This window comes from Octopus bimaculoides, chromosome 11 (genome assembly GCF_001194135.2).
Source record: "Octopus bimaculoides isolate UCB-OBI-ISO-001 chromosome 11, ASM119413v2, whole genome shotgun sequence".
In the NCBI taxonomy this organism is placed as follows: Eukaryota; Metazoa; Mollusca; class Cephalopoda; order Octopoda; family Octopodidae; genus Octopus; species Octopus bimaculoides.
In genome coordinates, this window is record NC_068991.1 from 28,833,086 (window position 1) to 28,855,814 (window position 22,729).

Consider the following 22,729-nt stretch of genomic DNA (forward strand, 5'->3'; position numbering starts at 1 on the left):
ATATAAGAAACACAGAAACTAAATCTTATATCTATAATGTTGAATTGTGTATGTGTTTATGTGTATGCTGTTGTCACAGATCACGTATGTGTGGTCGTGTGTGTTTTTACGTTTCTATGTTATGAAAAATATGTTAGAGGTAGAGGAAAGGTATTAAATGAGAGAGAGGAAGAAGAAGTAAGAGTGTAAAATGTAACCAAGTTAATCTATGACTTTGTATGTATCACTTTCTCTCTCTCTCTCCCTCTCCCTCTTTTACTCTTACTCTCTATAACAACGCCGGTACAGGGAGAAGGGAAAGAATATCAAAGTTGCTAGAAACGACATCCAAATCTCCCTTAAATCACACAAAGTAAAAGGAATGTTAAAAATCTAATTTCTGCACTGGAAAGTTCAGATCGAGAAAATTCCATTGATGTAAAAATTTTTTCGAAAAAGTGGAAAATGTGGATTTCTATAAACTTTCAAAAAGGCTTCACACAGACACACAACTTCAGCTTTATATATTAAGATATATATATCAGAGTAGGTTGTATAGTTCTCCATGAGAAATCTATAACTGTCCCATAGATATTACAGTATTTGTTGATTGTAAGGCTGCGAGTAGGCAGAGATGTTAGCATGCCAAGTGAAATGCTTAATGGTATTTCGTCTGTCTTTATGTTCTGAGTTCAAATTCTGCCGAGGTCGACTTTGCCTTTCATCCTTTCGGGGGTGGGGGGCAATAAATTAAGTACCAGTTGTGCCTAGAGTAGAAAAGTATTTGTTGAGTGTATATAAAACAGAAAAATACATTAATAATGACAGAGATTTGAAGAACAAAGTTAAGACCAAACTACATGATATATGAATGTAGCCGTATCATTTCAGTGAGATACTTTGCATAAGTATTTAATACCTTGTGAATAAACATACCGTTGTTTTTGTAATAAACTAATTCATTTCCATTTTTTCAGTATTGTTTACTTTATCACATCTCTTTTTTTTTTGTACCACAGATCAAGGATGTTTGGATAAGGAACACATTGAGCCATATTACTAAAGTAATTGTTTACTTCATTTGCTATGACTAAATCAGTCAAACTGTGAAATATTCTTACTTGTGGTTAGAACAGAAGGACTTTTTGGCACCTCACATATTGAGTAAAATAAGTTTAAGGTTTAGTAAAATAAGTTTAAGGTTTGTCATGGTTGGAACACTTTTCTTAATACCAGTGTAGCGTTGGTTATGACAAAGACTTGATATTAGTTTATATACATAATTTATTGCTACATTATTAGAAGGCTTCATGCAATACAGACAGAGTCAATCTTATATGTCTTGAGGTGCCAGAGTTCTTCAACAGCTAATTGATAATTAGGCTGATTTTTACATTGCTGCAATCGTGTATGACCACATTGTATATCCACCACTAAAGATGACCACAAAGAGGTCAGAGCTGTACAGTCTGGTGATCTTGTGGCTGGAAGATGACAGGGGTTCACTCCCCTGCTTGTTATATTTATTGGGTAAAGATTGCATCAAATAACCAGCTGGGGTTAAAAACAGCAGTAATAGTGGTTCCCATAGAACAGCCATGTTTAAGTGGTGACAAACATTACTTCTCAGTATAGTTACTACTTTCATCTCTTATAGAGATTTTTTAACTAGCTACTTTGCTTGTGGCAAAATCAGTAACTGTATTCCACTTGTTTTTTTATATATTGCAAGCTGGAGTGAACTACTACTATCTGTAGTGGATGAGTATTCTTCATTGAGGCTGATCACCAAGAGGTCAAAACTGTACAGTCTGATGGTCTTATAGCAGGAAGATTCCAAGTTTTGTTTAATAAGATTTAACACACTTTTTCTAAGACAGTAATGAATGATATGAGAGAGATTTAGCTGCTGTTTTTTGTAAGATGTGTCTGTTGGCTCCATGCTGCTTTGACTTTTGTAACAGCTGAGGAAGGTGATGCTCTAACACAAAAATTAGAGATTACACCTTCCTGCCTAAGGATTAGAGATAACACCTTCTAGCAAGACCTTATTAGTCCTATAATGCAACACAAATCCATACAGTCCCAGCTTCTCAGCAATTATGCCAGAACATTTATATAGTTCTCTTGTGTTCTTCACTTTATTTCTGGTCTCCCATCTGATCTTTTTTTCCTATGATCTTGTTATTCAAGATCTTATCCAAATTTATATCTATGGTGTCCAAGCCATCCCTAACCTACTGTTCACACTGTAAAATGGTTTGCTAAACAGGCAAAAAAGTGTGAGGTTCCTTTAGTCTTGCCTCACCAGAGACTATTGAATGTTTCTAGCGTTGGTGTCACAAGAAAATGCACCCAGTAAAGGGGCTGGCATTAGAAAGGGCATTCATCAGGTCTAAAATGCCCAAGATACGTGACATTGGTATGTCAATGACTTCATCAGGAACTGATGGCCCAAATATTTGAAACATAGGTTCTGCTTTCGCTATTTTTCTGTTCAAGCAAATAAAATCAAACATCTAGATTTTCCTGTTTATCTATCTATAGTTCCCTGATAGCTTCTTTCTTCCATTCTCAACATATATTAACTGTAATAATCTTATTTAAATAACAGGCTATTCTTGTATTTTTTTAGATATTCTAAAGCTGTCTGGAAGTTTACTTCCAGAGAAATATTTTTAAACTTGTAGTCATTTACTCCCACTTAATGTTTTCTCACTTACCTTCGCTGTTTCTGTTGCAAACTCACTAACCACCAATCTATTTTGATTAACAATTGTCTGTTGCCCCTCTTTCTCAGATCAAATAAATGTAAACCTCTATCTGAATGAGATATACATTTGGTGATCATTGAATAATTTAACAGGGAACCAATTGGACAGCCAGTTTTCACAACTCATGGTTATTCATGGTGAATTCATTCATACTTTTCAACTATATGAACTTGTATTTTTTCTTTAATCAAGAGTCTTTTCCTTTATTCTCTTTTTTTATCATCTATACTCTGAATTCCCAAATGATTATCAACACTAATCTAGTTTATAATCAATCTTGTTAATGTATCTTTCCACCTCACTTCTCACATTTCATGTCAAATTGTTGACTTTCTTACATTTCTTTGACTTCATAACTCTACCTCCGAGCATTTCCACATTAATAGTAACTGACAATAGGGAATTAGGCAAAACTATATACTAATATTAAGTGAGACCATAACCTGTGGCCTTTGCCAGGGGTGTAGCCAGCCCACTTATGCGTACCTTTCCTTTGTAGAGAACGACCATGCAAACCAAGGAGATGGCGACGGACAGGAGAGGCTCCTTTTAATGCGTCACACGGTCGACACAAAACATGTAATATAACATAAGAGGGCTCACATGTGAGAAGCGAGCAAGTGCCAGCAAGGAAAGAGAGAGACACAACCGTTAGTAAGTTTATTAGGGTAATCAACTGTGTCTGTGTGTACGTCCATGCGGCAATATAAATAACACAATATGTAAGACAGGCCTTTGTATAAAGAAGAGGGTGTATACAATAATATGTGTATGTGTGTGAATGAGAAATACAGAGCATGAAATAAGAGTCTGTAACATAGACGATAAGTGTCCTAAACAAAGATAGAGAAATACCAGTTCATAGTCTGTAACACAGTAGATAGAATGTCTGTACACAAGAGGTCGTGGCCGAATAGCAGAGCTGAAGTGTCACATGTGTGTAAAGTTGAGCTTCGATGCTGCGACCGGTTACTTGGTACAGAAGATCCTTGCAGGTTGTTCTGGCTGTTATTTTTGAGGTGGAAACAATCCACACAAACAGTGTTGAGAAGGAACCGCAGTTGCTGTTGGTAGCGTGTACTCTGGTGGTGGTGTTGGCGCTGGAGATGGGACTGTAGAAGACAGTAGAACAGTGGTGTTGACGTCATCGCTGGAAACTGGCTGGAGCTGTGTTCTGTTTGTGGTCTATGACCAGACCTGAAAAGGTCTGAGGTTGCGACAAACTGGCATGGATAAAACAGGGCTATTTATAGATAAAAAGGGCTCCAGAAACAGCAGAAAAACACTCTCTCACGTGACCTTAACAGAAAGTCACGATTGGTCAGTATGCACCCTGGCGCAAAATAGAACTGGTGACAAATGCCGCACAAATAAGAGCCAATCAGGGTGATGGGCACAACACGGTCCAAGCGGCCGAAGGCTAGATGTTAGCCGCTATGTTATCATTCGTAAATAAATACCTGAGAGAGAGGTTTCACTACACCTTCATTGGACACTAAACTCTGTTTGCGAAGACCTGTTGAGGCAAGTGAAATTAAAATTGAACCAAATTCGATGACTGGTACCCATGACAACCTTTCCTTCATTGGACACTAAACTCTGCTTGCTAAGACCTGTTGGGGCAAGTGAAATCGAAATCGTAATTGAACCAAATTCGATGACTGGCTCCCGTGCCAGTGGAGCACTAAGAGCACTGTCTGAGCGTGACCATTGCCAGAGCAGCTGTCTGGCTTCCATGCCGGTGGCATGTAAATAACACCATTTGAGCATGATCGTTACCAGCGTCGCCTTACTGGTGCTTGTGCTAGTGGCATGTGAGAAAACATTAGAGCAAGGTCGTTGCCAGTGCCACTGGACTGGCTCCTGTGCAGGTGGCACGTAAGAAACACCATTTGAGTGTGGCTGTTGCCAGTACTGCCTGACTGGCCCTCGTGCCGGTGGCATATAAAAGCACTCACTACATTCTCGGAGTGGTTGGTGTTAGGAAGGGTATCCAGCTGTAGAAACTCTGTCGGATCAGATTGGAGCCTGGTGCAGCCATCTGGTTCGCCAGTCCTCAGTCAAATCGTCCAACCCATGCTAGCATGGAAAGTGGATGTTAAACAATGATGATGATGATGATCATCATTTAATGTCCGCCTTCCATCTTGGCATGATACTGATAATAAGGAGAATGAAGAATTTGAACATTCAGATTTTGTTTATTTCCAGTTAGTTTATTCATAATAATTGTCCAACACGTGTTTCTACCGCACTAACTGATTTTGTTGCATATTGATATGCAACAATTTATGTATTATTAGTATGATCTCTTCAGGGTATATAAGTATGACATTGTTGAAAGAGGAATTTTCCTCCACTCTTAAGCTTGGTGGTAGTAGTAATCCATGACATTCTATGATGAGATGATTTTCTAAACTAATTCAAACTAACAGCAAAGTTAGTGTGATTGGAGCATGTGTCAGACAATTATTACAAATAAACTAACTGGAAATAAGCAAAGTTTGAATGTTCAAATTCTTCATTCTCTTTATTGTCAATATTGTACTTTACACTCTAAGCAGCCAAGAAATAAATTGTAACATCTGGGAGCTAAAAGAAATTTACTTAAAACACACCATCTGAAGGAACCAGTCTTGGCTTTTCATTCAGAGAAATTTGGTATCTGCCTGGATATTATATCCATCCTCTTACTATATATGTGTGTGTGTGTGATTGTGTGTGTAGAAAAACACGCATTTGTGTGTGTGTTGGTGTTCTACCCCCACTTAATCATTCTTTGTTTACACTCCTCCACTTTAGCAGGCTTTAAAAAAAAGTCTTGCGGGCAATTCATTCAAATAAAACCTTTCAAAGTGATGCCCCAGCGTGGACACAGCCCAGTGACTGAAACAAGTAAAAAGGTAAAAAAAAGTTTACATGTGATTGAGTGCGTTTGTGAGAATTAAATATGACAACTCACAATACAATGTTAAAAAAAATATTCAAAAATTTCATGAAAAATATAAAATGTTATTTTATGCCAAGTTTTTCAGTTTCCATACTTGTTTTTGTTAATTTTTACTTCATTTATAAGTATCAAAGCTTTTTTTTTTACGTTTTATGTATTTTTTTTTCCGATTCTTGAATCGTGTGTTGAAATAAGTAATAATAAAGCAAAAGTGAAAAATCAATTAAATAGTGCTTGTGTTTATTGGCCAAATGACCGTCCAATAAGTATATTGTTTTCTTTGTGCATTATGCAGTAAATCTGAGGTTCTAATTCTACATAAATTAATCAGTATCAATGATTTAGTATAATACTCTCCCCGAGTAAGTGACTTTATGCCAAAGATAAAATCCATTTACAACACTATTAGAATAAATAAATAATAAAAATAAAGAAAAAAGCAGGTTCTAGCGAGGTTCGAACTCGCGACCTTCTGCGTGTAAAGCAGACGTGATAACCACTACACCATAGAACCGACAGATACCTTGCATTCTGAAATAAGTAATAGATGTTATTATTTATGAATGGCAGTCTGTCATATTGTACAGAACTAAATATTTAGAGATTTAATTTGAGTTATTTTACACGAGATTGCCTGTGGAATGACTGACGTTTAATAACAAAAGTGAAGTGCAACTGAATTAAAAATTCTCAGGACTATCTCCGCAACTTCACTTTATAGTATAGCCATATATTGTATTAGCCAAATATTATTACATTCTGTATCTCCTGTATTACCATCTCTATCTATGATATTTAATGCACCTGAGAAAGGCACAAACGACATTAAATGTAAAAAGTACTTTCTCTAAAAGAACCACATGGAAGAAACGGCGTGTCGCGATTACATATGGCAGGAACAGTGTATGTGTTGTGGTTACATACAAGTCATTCTTTAATGTCACAGTCACTGAAAAATGAAACTAAGATGTAGAGTAGATTAAAATATATCAATAAATAAATTATTAAATTAAATCGAGTGGTCACTAAATTACGTGTCTTTTGCAGCCACTAACATATAGGAATTAAATATACAGTGTAAGTACTCATAACGACACCGTCTAGTCATGTGACATAACACCGTTTCTTGCTGACGATCCACCTGGAAGATTTGCTGACAAGTATGTTACCTTTTCTAAACTGTTATCTCTGTTGTATGTCTAACGAAACATTGTATTAGATGTCGTTGACACTTTACATAAGTGTTTATACGTGATACAGTTCATAGCTAACATCAGCTTCAAACTACTGTTTTAATGTAACATATTGTATATAACGTAATACTTGTTGTCTACGGATATATATATATATATATATATATATATATATATATATATATATATATATATATATATATGAAGCTGTGTTGCGTTGGTGAACAGGTGTTAAAAATGTGATGAAATTTTTCGGTACTTTTTATTTACAGCAATGTTAAGAAATAAACGAAAGTGACTTATATAACAGTTTTCTTGTGTTATTAAATGACTAACACGGTTCTTCCGCAGTGTAATTATTTTAATTTCAATATTTGATCTCTGATCAAGTTATATGTCAAACACGACAATTCTGATATATATATGTAAAAGTGTGTGTAGATATGTTTATTATAAAATTTGACAGTCTACTCCGAGTTTTGCTCCACACTATTCGCAACTGTTGTAAACAGTCAATAATCTGACGTAAATTCAAATTTTGGTATAATAATATACGCATCTACAGACTTTACCTAACGTATTGAGTTCTGTTTGTACTGTGTACAATATATTTTTGTATACTTTATAACTCTTCCATTACGATATATATATGTTTTCAGCTACCAAGAATCGTTCCAATGGTTAGTCTGTTAGTTCCCTTCTCAGTCTCCTTGCATAAATGGGTGAATATATATATATATATATATATATATATATATATATATATTTATTTATTTATATATATATGTGTGTGTGTGTGTGTACTTTTTATATGCATGTTGATGTGATATCTAATATAATTATCAAGATTATGAAACAGTTGCAAACAAATGGAATAAACAACTACTCTCCCACTTTACTGTATCTATCTATCTATCTAGTTATCATCATCTTGTAATGTCCGTTTTCTATGCTGGCATTGGTTCAACGGTTTGACAGGAGCTGATAAGGCTAAGAGTCACACCATGTTCCAATGTCTGTTTTGGAATGATTTCTACTGCTGGATGCCCTTTCTAGTGCTAACCACTTTATAGAGTGTACTTGGTGCTTTTTATGTGACACCATCACCGATATGGTCACCAAGTACTTTGCAAAACAAAAAGGATAGCAAATATATATCCCACGTCGATGCCAGTGCCTCCCAACTGGCTCCCGTGCTAGTGGCACATAAAAAGCACCTTCCGAACATGGTTGATGCCAGTGCCTCCCAACTGGCTCCCGTGCCAGTGGCACATAAAAAGCACCTTCCGAACATGGTTGATGCCAGTGCCCCTGACTGGCTCCTGTGCTGGTGGCACGTAAAAAGCACCATCTAAACGTGGTTAATGCCAGTGCTGCCTGACTGGCTCCTGTGCCTGTGGCACGTAATAAGCATCCACTACGCTTGGAATGGTTGGCGTTAGGAAGGTGCAGCTTAATGACTTGCCAATCTTCAGTCAAACCGTCCAACCCACGTCAACATGGAAAATGGACATTAAACGATGATGATGATGTCAATATCATCATCATCATCATTGTCATTTAACATCCATGTTCTATGGTTTGATAGGTTCTGATGTGTTAAGAGACTACATTGTGTTCCACTGTCTACTTTGGCTTGGTTTATGTGGCTTGATGCCCTTCCTAACAAGTCACTTTATGGCATGTACTGGAAGCTTTTTCATCACACCAGCACTAATGGTGTCACCATGCAGCTTGAGAGATGTGGCTTTATGCTAGGAGATGAGGGCTTAAATATGAAAGAGGAGGCCAGAACACAACAGGTTTCTTTTCATTAGAGGAGTGATGTGGCTACTTACATTTAGAAGAGAGGGAGTGATTGATGTGGAGCGTGGAAGAGATAAAAATTGTGGTGATGAGGCATCTGTGTGGACTCTCAAGATACCAGGTGGGTAGAAGTGAATGAAGACAGAACTGGGAGTATTGATGGGTGGAGATTGCTAGAATGTATGGGAGAGTGAGAGATGGGGAATGAGTGCAACAGTGAATATTATGCATGAAGAACAAGTGTTGAGTGGATGGTAATTAGGAAAGGTAGGGAAGAGTAGGTGACAACTGTAGAGATTGGGCTGGATTGAGCGGTGGATGTAGTGAATGCTTGACTAGGGGTGGGGTGGCCAATGATGCATGGAAGTGAAGAGTAACAGAATGGTAATGGTGAGACAATAGACAGAAAGGATGAAAGAGAGAGAGAGAGAGAGAGAGACAAGTGATTGAGTAGGTTGCAAGAATGTAGGAAGGGGAGAGAAAGTCAAGTGTAGTGTCTGGGTAGAATGAGAGATGTATGGTTGTGTAGAATGTGAGATGATTTGGTGGCTTGGATGGGAGACAAAATATTGCTGGAGAGAACAGTATTAAGGATGAAGGATGGATATCAAATGAAATGGTTCCAGGAAGTGGGAAAGATTAATGGTAGCAAAGAAAAACCAGTGGTAGAGAGATGAAAGGTGGTGAAGGATTTCATGTCTTGCAAATATGTAAGAATAATTAGTGGTAGAAGTACCCATTAAGTAAATTGTTTGAAACTCTGGGATGATGGCGTGGAAGTTGTAGAGAACTTCAGTGATCAACGTAGTAATGGAAGGTAATTTTGCAAAAAAGCCAAACTAAGAACAACATGAATATGTTCAGGGAGTTATTGCTGCTGCTGTTGGCAGTAATAGGATTCTTTTTTGCATATGAAGTACAGTGGCACAATATAGTGAAATATGAGCATTTAATGTGGAAGATGTGTGAAGCTTTGGAAGAAATAAGGCGAGCAGATATCTAATGTTAGTGTGTATGAATGATGGAACAACGAATGAACTGAGAAAAAAAACTGAGAGTATGAAGAGGAATCAGCTGTGTGTCTTGTTCAAGAACACAACACACAGTCTGGTCCAAGAATCATGAAGTAGTGAGAGTTTGATTCCTAGACCAGACTGTGTGTTGTGTTCTTGAGCAAGACACTTTATTTTACATTGCTCCAGTTCAGTCAGCTGTAGAACTGAGTTGTGATGTCATTGGCACCAAGCTGTATCAGCTTTTGCTTTTCCTTTCGATAACGTCGGTGGCATGGAGAGGGAAGCTGGTAAGCATGGGTGACTGCTGGTCTTCCATAAACAACCATGCCCAGACTTGTGCCTTGCAGAGTAACTTTCTAGTTGCATTACCATGTTACATACAAAGAGAGTTTTTATCTTTAATAAGGTAGTGAATTGGCAGAATTGTTTGCACAATGGACAAAATGCTTAGCAGCATTTTGTCTGTCTTTATGATCTGTATTCAAATTCCACTGAGGTTGTCATTGCCTTTAATTGTTTCAGAGTCAATGAAATAAGTACCACTTAAGCTCTGGGTTTGATGTAATTGACTGGTCCCCACTCTCACAGTTGCCAGCTTTGTACCTATAATGGTAACGATGTGTGTGCATATCTTGTCGTGTTGGGCCATTGAACTCTGTACATTTTTTTCTTCTCTCTGCTTTTTTACCTCTTAATCCTTTCTCTCGAAGAGCATAAGACTTTCTATTATTATTATTATTAAAAAGCACCTTTCGAACATTGGGCCTCATGGAGGCAATTTGGCCAATGCCTGTGTTGCGTAACTAGCACTTGTGCTGGTTTTGTGCAGCTAGCATCTGTGTTGGTGGTACATGAAAAACACCTTTTGAGCGTTGGGCCTCACACATGGCTGTGACAAATGACCAAGACCTTCGGCAATATGAAATCATAGTCATGGTAAATACAGGTGTCATGCGACTGGTACCTGTGCCAATGACACATAAAAGCACCCATTACACTCTCAGAGTAGTTGATGTTAGGAAAGGGAAAATTAGACTGGAGTGTGCTGCAGCCCCTCAGCTTGCCAGTATGTATGTATTGGTTCATCCCATAAATGATGCATTTTTTTAATACTTTTTTTTATACTACTTTTATTTTTCAAAATTAAGATAAAGTTCTTTTTTAATGTAAAATATACTCTCCTTCACTTTCTACAATACTCTTCCAGCTATCTGGTTGACTTGCAAGGTCCCTCTTCCAAAACTTACTTGTCTGTGTCAAAAAATACTCCTCCAGTACTGTTCTGACCTTCTCTACAGAATTCATATTTTTTCTGTCCTAATGATTTTGAAGACTGCGTAATAAATGATAACCAGATAGGGCAATATCTGGTGAATATGGTGGGTGGCGCATCGTTTCCCATTCAAACTGCTCCAGTCTTTGGAATGTCATCCTCTCTGTATGTGGCCAAGCATTATCCTGATGGAAGAACACCTTGTCTTGAAACTAATGATGGCCATTTTCCTTCTAGCGCTGACTTAAGCTGCTCAGGCTGCTTGCAGTAGATCTCCTTTGTTATTGTTTGGTTTGGGTTTAAAAGTTCAAAGTGGACTAAACCTTTCATATCCCACCAAACAAATAACAATACCTTACTTGAATGAAGACCTTCTTTAGCCAGGGGTGCCAGTGTTTCTCCTTTCCCTAGCCACTGTCTTCAGCACTTGACATTTTTATAGAGAACCCATTTCTTGTCACCAGTCACTGTTCAGTCCAAAAAAGTTTCATTTGTGACATGTGACAGCAAAGAAGAGCACACATTCACTTTGTGTGCGATTAGACTCGGAAAGTTTGTGAGAAACCCATTGACCCAATTTGGTGACTTTTCTGATGGCATGCAAGTGTCGATGTATGGTTGAATGACCAAATCCAAGCTTCTCTGTTAGTTCCTCAACAGTTATGATAGGATTTTGTTCCACCAGGGTTTGCAGGACATCCTTGTTGAGCTCTACAGATCTTCCAGGATGAAGCTTGTCTTTTAGGCTGTAGTTTCCAGCTTGGAATTTCTGAAACCACTGTTGACACTGGCTTATGCTTATTGTCCGATCCGTATCATCATCATCATTTAACGTCCGCTTTCCATCCAAGCTGGCATGGGATGGACGGTTTGACTGATGGCTGGTGAGCCAGTAGGCTGCACCAGGCTCCAATCCGATCTGGCAATGTTTCTACAGTTGGATGCCCTTCCTAATGCCAACCACTCTGAGAGTGTAGTGGGGCCAATCAGCACGGGATCCAGTCACGTGGCACTGGCAATGACCATGCTCAAATAGTGCTTTTTATGTGCCACCAGTACTGACCAGTCAGCCGGCACTGGCATTGACCATGCTCGAATGGTACCTTCTATGTACCACTGGCATGGGAGCCAGTCAGGTGGCACTGGCATCGACCACACTCGAATGGTGCTTTTTACATGCCACCAGCACGGGTGCCAATCAGGCGGTACTGTCATTGGCCATGACAACGACTTCACTTGCTTCAACAGGTCTTCGCAAGCACAGATTATTGCCCAATGATTGAAGGGTGTTCTTAAATGGGCTGGTTATGCTGACTGGCCTAGGCCACGGTTACGGTCTCACTCGGTTTGCCAGGTCTTCTCAAGCACAGCATATCTCCAAAGGTCTTGGTCACTTGTCATCGCCTCGGTGAGCCCCAATGTTCGAAGGTCATGCTTCACCACCTCATCCCAGGTCTTTCTAGGTCTACCTCTTCCACAGGTTCCCTCTACTGCTAGGGTGTGACACTTTTTCACACAGCTGTCCTCATCCATACCCAACACATGACCATACCAGCGCAGTCATCTCTCTTGCATACCACATCTGATGCTTCTTATGTCCAACTTTTCTCTCAGGGCGCTTACACTCTGTTGTGTATGCACATTGGCATTACACATCCATTGATGCATACTAGCTTCATTCCTTGCAAGCTTATGCATGTCCTCAGCAGTCACGGCCCTTGTATGTTATATGTATGTATGTATTGGGTCATCCCATACATGCATCATACATGTATGGGATGACCCATACAGTCTTTTACTCTGCGTCACACAGTCTTTTACTATGAGCGAGAGGCCCTTTGTTACCAGCAGAGGTAGGAGCTCTCTGGATTTTGCCCAACCTATTTTTATTCTAGCAGTTACACCCCCGCTACTGACTTGGTCACCTAGGTAACAGAAGCTATCAACTACTTATAGTTTTTCCCCCTGGAATGTCACAGAAGCTGTTTTCTGCACATTTCCAGTGTTTACTGCCCCTGAGCATTTGCCACACACAGGTCATGAGCACAAAGAAGCTCCCAGGGGTATCCTGTCTTGAATTCTTCTGTTATTGCCTGGAGGACTATGATGAATAAGAGGGGGCTGAGGACTGATCCTTGGTGGACCCCTACTCCTACGCAGAATTCTTCACTGTATTCGTTGCTAACCTTCACCTTAATGACAGCGTCCCTGTACATGGCTTGTACAGCTCTCACTAACCACTCATCTATCCCTAGTTTCTGCATTGATCACCAGATAAGGGACTGGGGGACTCTGTCAAAGGCTTTCTCCTTGTCAACGTAAACCAGGTACTGAGGTTTATCTTTGGCTAGGTATTTCTCCTGCAGCTGCAGCAGTTAGCTTTATCTACCAAAGTACTGTCAATTCAGATAGCTGGTCCCTCTGTTGGGTCGACATTTGGCAGACTCTTTTTCCCAGAGTCTATATCCCCCTCTATTTTGTCAAAAGCTTCGAGTAAAACGTCTCTAAATCTCTGTCCATTCACAGGATCCTTAAGCTTCCAGACCCTTCTCCTCTATGCTGGTCATCTTCTGGGCATCCATTTAGCCCTGATCCTGAAGTCGCTAACTACTAATCTATGTTGAGGGGTACATTCTTCGCCTGGGAAAGTTTTGGCATTTATAAGTAGCCATCTTTCCTGTTTCCTGGCAAGGATGTAATCAATTTGACTAGTGTGTCCACCAGATTGGTTGGTTAATAGGTGGCTGGCAGGTTTCCTGAAGTTAGTATTACAAACCATAAGATCATTTGCATCGCAGAACTCCAGCAGCCTGGTTCCCTCTTCATTGTGGGAACCAAAACCATAGCCTCCATGTATACCATGGAAAACCCCTGTCATTCATCAACAAGGTAGTCTGCAAGAGGGTGTCATAAAATCAGTCTTTCTGTTCATCAGGTAACCCCGGTTGAGGGGCATAGGCCAAGATAATGGTTGCTAAACCATGTTGCAGCACTAATCTAATCTATTTTATCACAGATTCCGACTACCTCGATTACCTTATCAACCTATTTCTCCACAAGAGTATACCCACACCCCCAACCCCGTCAGTGTTCCCTGCCCAGAAAATCTTGTACTTATGCTCTTCGCCTGTGAGGAACCTAGCAGAACTTCCTCTCCACCTTACTTCTTGGATGCAGCACAAATCTACATGTCTCTGTTTAGACACCTCAATAATCTCACTAGACCTACCTTTCAGTGTGCCAACGTTAAGTATACCAACCCTGAGGGTGTGGGAGGTGTGGGCCTGTGAGACCTTGAGACAAGGGATAGCATGTTGATGCAGGTAGTTTATCCCATCCTTCTCTGACTTTTAGTTCATGCAATTGAAAAAACCGCATTATTTATGAGATGGCCCAATATATGTGTGTGTGTGTGTGTCATTGTGTTTGTGTTTGTCCTGCACCACTACTTGACATGATCATTTTCATCATCATCATCCTGTTGTGTTGTTTTCACTCTTATCCTCTCCACCTTCTCTCATTGTCATCTACATTCAAACTGTTCCTTTTTAACTTTCTATTGCAGGTATTCAACATATTCTGGGGTTTATACTGCTACAGAAATTGTTTTTACTTGTTTTAAACACCATCTGCTCTCAAAATGGTGTTAGCCGACCTTGGGAGAAAAATTACTTCTGCCCTGCGCTCTTTAAGCCATGCCACAGTTATAAACAAAGAGGTAAGAAATTATTATTATTGTTATTATTATTGACTAGCAGTGCATCCAGGTGTTATGACCTACAAGCACATTGTATTATTTGTTCCTTTCTTATGGGCAGAATCGGCACAGCTGATATATAGTTAATGGAATAATGGAAGTTATTTTTTGTTTAATAGTGAAAGGTGAGGGTACAATTTGTATGGGCTTGCATGGAAGTGCTTTCTGTTCTTAAGAAGGATCAGAAACTATGTATTATTTCATCATATAAACGGGGGTTAATACGATTTTGTCCAGAAATCACGTTTTTAAAATTTTAATTTTCCGTTATCCCCACTGCAATTTCTTAATTTGTAACTTGTTTTCAAATTTTTTTTTTTGTTATCTACATAGAAAAATACCGAGATTATGAATCTGGGAAATATATATATATGAGGTGATAGGTAAAATTCGTAAAGATTCGTACTCTCTGTTTTTCCTCCATGGATTACCAAGAACAGACATCTAAAAAAAAGTAAAAAATGAATTTTGTGTGGAGAGGGAGAAAATTAGAATATTGAGAATATGTTTGTGGGTGAAATTCGAATCTCCTGTATCGTAAACATAAGAATTGGAAGAAATTTAGGAAAAATAATAAGGGCGGGGACAGAAATGTCACTTTGGACATGCTAGAAAGAAGAGGTAAAGGACAGAATTTCTGGGGAAACTTCCTTTTAAGTTAATGTCGAAGATCAGGTTTAAAAAGATCATTTCCATTGGATTTGAGCCGTAAATTTGCACATGCACACTGCAAGAATTAACATAATTTGTACAGAAGTTTTACCTAGAGTGTGTGTGTGTATGTGTGTGTGTGTGTGTGTGTCAAAGGAAGTTATTTTATGGCATTCTTTCATTGGAAGAAGCAAAGTTGTCAACTCAACATATATGGGATCATATGATTGTTTGTTAATTTCCGTAAAATTGTTTTAATTTCTGTATGCTTTGAAGAGAGCAGAAATTGAAAGAGAGGTTAAAGTGAAAAGATGACATTTGCTTTGAAGTGAGAGGAGAAAGTGTAAGATGTATATAAAATGGACATGAGAGAAAGAGAGAGTGAGTGAGTGAAGGTGTATGTTGTGATGTATGGATTTTTTTGCATGTATGTGCAAGTGGCACTCAGTCTTTCTCTCTCTCTCTCTCTCTCTCACACATCTTTCATATACATGCAAATAGGCAGAGGTAAAGAATACACACACCACCTGTTTTTGACATAACCCTAACCTTAAACACCTGGAGTGCGTATCCTTGACCTTCGCCCCTAAATACATATGCATACATCTTTTTTTGTGTATGAGAGAGAGTGAGGCTGTATTTCCTCATAACATATAGAAAAATTGATGTCTTTTAATGCAATTTTTTTGGTTGTGACTTATTTTAATACAATATTTATGTGTACATTTTAATAAATGCTTGTCTGAGTAGAATTCTACGCATGTGTGAAACATCGGACAAAAGTAATACATTAGAAGCAAATCAAAATATTGTCCAAAAATGACCTCAAAATTGTGTAACCCAATCTAGTTGCTGAGGTTATTTTAGTTGTAAAAAAAGATTTGTTGAGTCAAAAACATAGCTTATTTGGTAGATAGATAATAAGCAGCTTTCTTTATTACCATACAGATGTGACTAATTCGAAGAAACATTACTTTCATTATTCACACATCATCACTCTCGTAATGCAACACTTTGTAATTTTGGTTCAAATTGAAAGTGTGAAACTATTTTCATTTTCTAATGAAACCTGGTTGTTGTAGCGAAGTGTATTCGAAATAACTATAGCTGGTTATTGAGATAACATTGAAATATGTAAATGAAAATAAAGTTTATTTGACGTGTGGAATTGATTTGATTGTTCTGGAAGGTGGAAAGCTGGCAAAATCGTTAGAATGCTGGGCAAAATGCTTGAGCGGTATTTTGCTTGTCTTTACATTCTGAGTTCAAATGCTGCCGGGGTCAACTTTGCCTTTCATCCTTTTAGGGTCAATAAATTAAGTACATGTGAGACACTGGGGTTGATGTAATCGACTGGTCCCCTTCCCCGAAATTTCAGGCCTTGTGCCTATAGTAGAAAGGATTTGATTATTCAGGTCTTAACATCAGCTGGTAAGAAGTCATTTGACGACACCCTTTTGTTTGTAATTGGCTATCCTGTTCCAGGTTCAATCCAAAGAGTATTGAAATAATTCCCATCTTGTCCATTCCACAGAATAAGAGTATACTGGAGAGCATCCTAAAAGGGATGAGTCTGTGAAGCATGTTTAAGTTTGTTATCTTGAGCACGAATGAGAATATCATGATTTTCAATGGGATCACCAACCATAAGGATGGCTACTTCATTAGAACTGGGCTCATTAAAAAGTGTAAACTGAAATCAAAATCGAATTAAACTCGACGACTGGCACCCATGCCAACGTCGTCTCCTTCATTGGAAACGAAACTCAGCTTGCGAAGACCTATTGGGGCAAGCAAAAGTGAAACCGTCATGGCACCTGTGCCCAGCATCGCCTTCCTGGCACGTGTAAAGACATTCGAGCGAGATCGTTGCCAGTGCTGCCGAACTGGCTCCTGTGCAGGTAGCACGTAAAATACACCATTTTGAGCGTAGCCGTTGCCAATACCGCCTGATAGGCCTTCGTGCCGGTGGCACATAAAAGCACCCACTACACTCTCTGAGTGGTTGGCGTTAGGAAGGGCATCCAGCTGTAGAAACTCTGCCAAATCAGATTGGAGCCTGGTGTAGCCATCTGGTTTCACCAGTCCTCAGTCAAATCGTCCAACCCATGCTAGTATGGAAAGCGGACGTTAAACGACGACGACGACGATGATGTTCTTTACTATAGTTTACTAAAGATGTAACGAATGCAGAAACACTCACACACTCATAGAATTGATAATATTGAAAACAACAAAACGTACACACATAAAGTTCAAGCAAAATGAAATGTAGTCAATATAGGTGCAAAACATACTTTCTGTAGCATAATTATGCTATAAAAAAAATGGAAAGTCACCAATTTAGCAAAAATTACTATGTGTCACCAATGTAAGAAAGTACAGAAAGTCAACATTTATGTGGAACATTTACTAAATGTTATAAAATTCACGATTGAATGAATGGCACGGTGAAGAAAGTGAAAGTCCAAGAAAATTCAGAAGACATAATTCAATTTTTCTTACAAAAATAATTTATTTTACAATTTTGAAATAAACGTTGAACCAAGTGTATAAAAAGGAAGATGCTGTTGTTGTCAATGTTAATTTAAAATATTTGCTGAAGGATGTATGTAGCAAGATATAAATTAATTTGATATTACTATATATTTTTGAACTGTGTAACGTTATAGGCTGTAGAATAAATACTGACTAACACAGTAAAACAGTTGTGCGACGTTGATACTCACAGTGATGAAGAATACAAGGACTGTTAAAAAGAAACGTTATCCTGAAACTGGTTAGGAGTGGAATAACATTTCTGTAATTATATTGAAAGAGTCACTGAGGCTTTCTACTTCGCCAAGTTCCCGAATTTGTTATAATAACCAGAATAATATTTTTTTCCCGATATATTTGCGAGTATTGTGAGTGGTGTTAAAATCAGCGAAATCTTCATGTTGATACTACTTGAAAGTGAACGTTGTTGTTTGTTTGAAGTCCAGGCCACAAGTAAACTTAATATCAGCATGTTGTGAGTGGGGAGTTACATACATAAACTAAAAGACACACACATGTACATTAATGCACACCTGAAGCCTATCTCTGTCCCTGTGTGTGTCTGTTTCTGTCTTTAGATGTGTGTGTCAGTTGTCATAAAAATGTATATATACTGTGACACACACCATCACACACATATACTTGTCAGTCATTGGCCTAACATAGGTAACGAACACGCGAACACACTCATATAGAAAATGTGATGTCATCGTCATTGTGGTGGTGATATAAAATGTCGTTTATGATGTGACTAAAAGAAAAATGACAATGTTAAATTTTTGAAATGCAAATATGTGAATGAAAATATAGTTTAGTAACATACGCACACACACACATTGCTATGTTCCGAGTTCAAATTCCACTGAGGTTGACTTTGCCTTTCATCCTTTTGGAATCAATGCGATCAATTATCTCCTTTCCCTCAAATTCCAGGCCTTGTGCCTATAGTAAAAAGGATTATTATTATTGTTAAAAAGCATCATATTGGTGAACTCATTTGAATGTCAGACAAAATGCATGTTGTGCTATTTGTCCTGGCTTTTTACATTCTGTGTACAAATCTCAACAAGGTTAACTTTGCATTTAATTTTCCTGGAGTTGATAAAATAAAAAAACAAGTTAAGCACTGGGGCAGTGGGGTCATTGCAATCAATTTATCTCATTGGTAGCCTTTGATAATTCTTCATTTGCTTCTAAATTGTTGTACCAAGTTATCTTTCTTTTGCTAACAACCATGGAAATAATGATGGTGTGATTCTTCATGTTGCCAGAGCATGTATTATGTGTGTGTATGTATACCCACACACACCTATATATATATATATATATATATATATGTATACCTGTTTTCTTTGTTCAGACAAGATTGCTACTACAACTTTAGTTCTACTGTTTCTTATACAATTTATCTTCAGTCATTCTTGAAAATTTTAACCTAACAATCCATAATCCCAGTTGATGTTGCAGCTACTACTTTTCTACAAAAAAAAAAAAAGAAATTATTTATTCAGTCATCTTTTAAATAGTTTCCAGATATTACTGTAGAATGTTATAGTCTTCTGTAGTTATATTGCAACACAATGATATTTTCTTTCTGTTCAAGGTTCTAGATGGAATGCTTAAAGAAATTTGTGCTGCTCTTTTGGAAGCTGATGTTAATGTGATATTAGTAAAAGAACTTAGAGAAAATGTCAGGTAAAGTCATGTGACAACCAAACTTTTTTTTTGTTTTGATTGTTTGTGAAACAGCAAAGGAAGAATGTGAAGAGTTTACAAATATCATAGTGAGTTTGTATATGTTTCAGTGATATGTTTATTGGGACGTGTTCCATCATTTTTAATATTGGTTAAAACTAGGCAGTGAGCTGGCAGAATCGTTAGCATGCTGGCTAAAATGCTTAGCAGCTCATGATCTGCCTTTACATTCTGAGTTCAAATTCTACCAAGGTCGACTTTGTCTTTCATCTTTTTGGGAATCGATAAAATAAATATCAGTTGGGCAATGGTAGGGTTGATGTAATCAACTTACCTCGTCCCTTGAACTTGCTAGCCTTGTGTCAAAATTTGAAACCAGTATTGATTAAAACTTTAAAAAAAAAAATGGCAGACAGGATAAAGCTGTGAAAAATTTTGATGATTTTACTCAAATTGTTGATGTGTTCAAAAACAAACTCATGTATCTGAAATGCTTATGTACTTTTTAATCATTATCTTATATTATTTCATCATTGTTGTGTATTCTTTCAGTCATGTTTTATTCTTATCATCATTATGTACTTCTGCTTGTTGATTTCAGATCTGTGATAGATTTTGATGAAATGGCAGGAGGTTTAAACAAAAGGCGTATGATTCAGTCAGCTGTTTTTAAAGAGTTAATGAAGGTTTGATTTTTTCTGGTTTTTTAATTTTCTTTGAGTAAATTAAAAAAAAAATATTAACATCACAATAGTAGTAATGAACAGGATGTTTAACTGCATCCAGCACTGAGACCCCAGCATAGAATTTCAAGAAGCCTTAGAAGTGTGGAGTACCCCTTAGTCACCTGTACTTCCAGGTCCATCTCTGGTCTGGGGTGGTAGCATCTGTCAAAAGCCCCAATCATGGATCAGATCACAGAAAATGGTCCTGTGGCTGAGGCATACAAGACGATATAATGCCCTAAGTGTATTTTTAATGTTTACCATTACTCTTCTACAGTGTAATTGTTTTATATGTAGTATATAAATAGAAGGGGTACTCAGTATTTGGAGCAGGGTTTATTTTTGGTCATCATTTTGTTGTCTGAAACAATGCAGAAAGCAAGAAACTCAGATCAGCAATGAAATATACTTGATAAAAATCATTAACGTGATTTTTATCCTTATAGTATAGTCTTTTATATATACTATATATAGCTTAGTCACCCGTATTGCAAAAAGCTTGGTTGTGGAAAATTTAAATGTTTTTAAATAATTATGTCCAGATTAAAAGGGGTGTTGGATCATCAGCTGTCAGAAAATGGGTGAAATGAAAACAGTGAGAAAGAGACTGAGTGAGTTGCAACTTAGACTCTTGTTAGACCTCATCAGTTCCTTAATGTGTCTTTCTTTTCCACTTGTAGCTTATTGATCCTAAAGTGCGTGCATGGCAGCCAAGCAAGGGCAAATCTAATGTGATCATGTTTGTTGGATTACAAGGAAGTGGTAAGACAACTACATGTACAAAGGTAAGTTCATTCAACAAGTTGTTTGCCGAATCATTTAAAAAAATTTTCTTTAATGTTTTTAGTGGGATCATCTTAATATTTGATGAGCCACCACTTCATCTTCATTTGTCAGATGCTATGGGTGGTGCATGACAACAACTCTATACATCTTGATCCTGTACCATCTCATAAGGGAAGCTCAGTGTTTTCGGATCTGGATTAATCTCTTCTTCCTTTACTTACTTTCATGACAGTCACATTTCACCACCAAGATTCTTTAAATTATTTCTACAAAATTGAAGGAATCGGTAACATTTAACAAGAAGTTGATGTCATCATCATCACAGGCTAATGAGGAATCCTGTACCTTGACACTTGAGCTATCAGAAATAACTGCCACATTTGCCTCATATAACAATTTAATATCTCAAGCGAAAGATCAGATACAGTGGATAATATGTTCCTAGATACACAATGCCTGAAAAGAATAGACAGGATGATGACATCTGGAATGTTGCTCTGTTGTATCTGAGCTAACTTGGGTTTAGATGCAACAATAATATTCCAAACAGTATCAAATATCATCGTCATTTAATGTCCGTTTTCCATGCTAGCATGGGTTGGACGATTTGACTGAGGACTGGTGGACCAGGAGGCGACACCAGGCTCCAATCAGAGTTTCTACAGCTGGATGCCCTTCCCAACGCCAACCACTCGGAGAGTGTAGTGGATGCTTTTACGTGCCACCGGCACGAGGGCCAGTCAGGCGGGTACTGGCAACGGCCACGCTTGAAATGGTGTATTTTATGTGCCACCCGCACAGGAGCCAGTTCGGCAGCACTGGCAACGATCTCGCTCGGATGTCTTTTCACGTGCCACTGGCACAAGTGCCAGGAAGGCGACACTGGTGCTATTTACATGCCACTGGCCCAGAAGCCAGACAGCTGCTCTGGCAACGATCACGCTTGGACGGTGCTCTTAGTGCTCCACTGGTACAGGTGCCATAAAATATTATTGTAAAGTACAATTACAACTGTGTAATTGATATTAGTATGTTACTTATTGTAATGCCACCCTCTGTTCTCTTAATATTGGTTTCAAATTTTGGCACAAAGCCAGCAAGTTTTGGGGAAGAGACTAGTTGAGTACATTGACCTCTGTGTTCAACTGGTGCTTATTTTATCATCCCCTCCAGGAGAAAAGGGAGAGTTGACCTTGGTGGAATTTGAACTCAGAATGTAAAGATGGCTGAAACGCTGCTAAGCATTTTGCCCCATGTGCTAACAATTCTGCCAGCTCACCACCTTCCCAGCTGTCTTAATATTAACCACCAATATAGCTATGTGGTTACAGTATTCGTTTCAGAATCCCAAGGTCTTAGGTTTGATCCCCATTGTGTGACACCTTGGGCAAGTATCTTTTGCAGGGGTTCCCAAACATATTCTTCCTATGTACCCTTTCAACATGTCTTGCATTGTTGGTGTATCACTTCATGTCTGGCATTGTTAGTGTATCCATTCATTTTGTCTGGGAGTGTTGAGTAACCCTTCATCATGTTTAGCAATGTTGGCATTTGCTATATATATATATATATATATATATATGAAG

The 22,729-nt window shown here is 38.1% G+C and overlaps 1 protein-coding gene and 1 non-coding gene across 2 annotated transcripts in view; one reads left to right on the top strand and one right to left on the bottom strand.

Annotated features, from left to right (window-relative positions):
• Window positions 1-6,144: 6,144 nt before the first annotated feature.
• Trnav-uac (transfer RNA valine (anticodon UAC)) lies at window positions 6,145-6,217 on the bottom strand. Its single transcript has one exon. It is a non-coding gene; the product is annotated as a tRNA-Val (tRNA).
• A 534-nt stretch (window positions 6,218-6,751) lies between these two features.
• Window positions 6,752-22,729, top strand: part of LOC106874258 (signal recognition particle 54 kDa protein) — a 34,147-nt gene continuing 18,169 nt past the window's right edge. Inside the window, exons 1-5 of the mRNA XM_014921917.2 lie at window positions 6,752-6,863; window positions 14,557-14,709; window positions 19,541-19,632; window positions 20,234-20,318; window positions 21,038-21,142. Of these exons, the coding sequence (XP_014777403.1) occupies window positions 14,632-14,709; window positions 19,541-19,632; window positions 20,234-20,318; window positions 21,038-21,142 (360 nt within the window). The 5' untranslated portion in view covers window positions 6,752-6,863; window positions 14,557-14,631. The remainder of the gene's footprint in view (window positions 6,864-14,556; window positions 14,710-19,540; window positions 19,633-20,233; window positions 20,319-21,037; window positions 21,143-22,729) is intronic.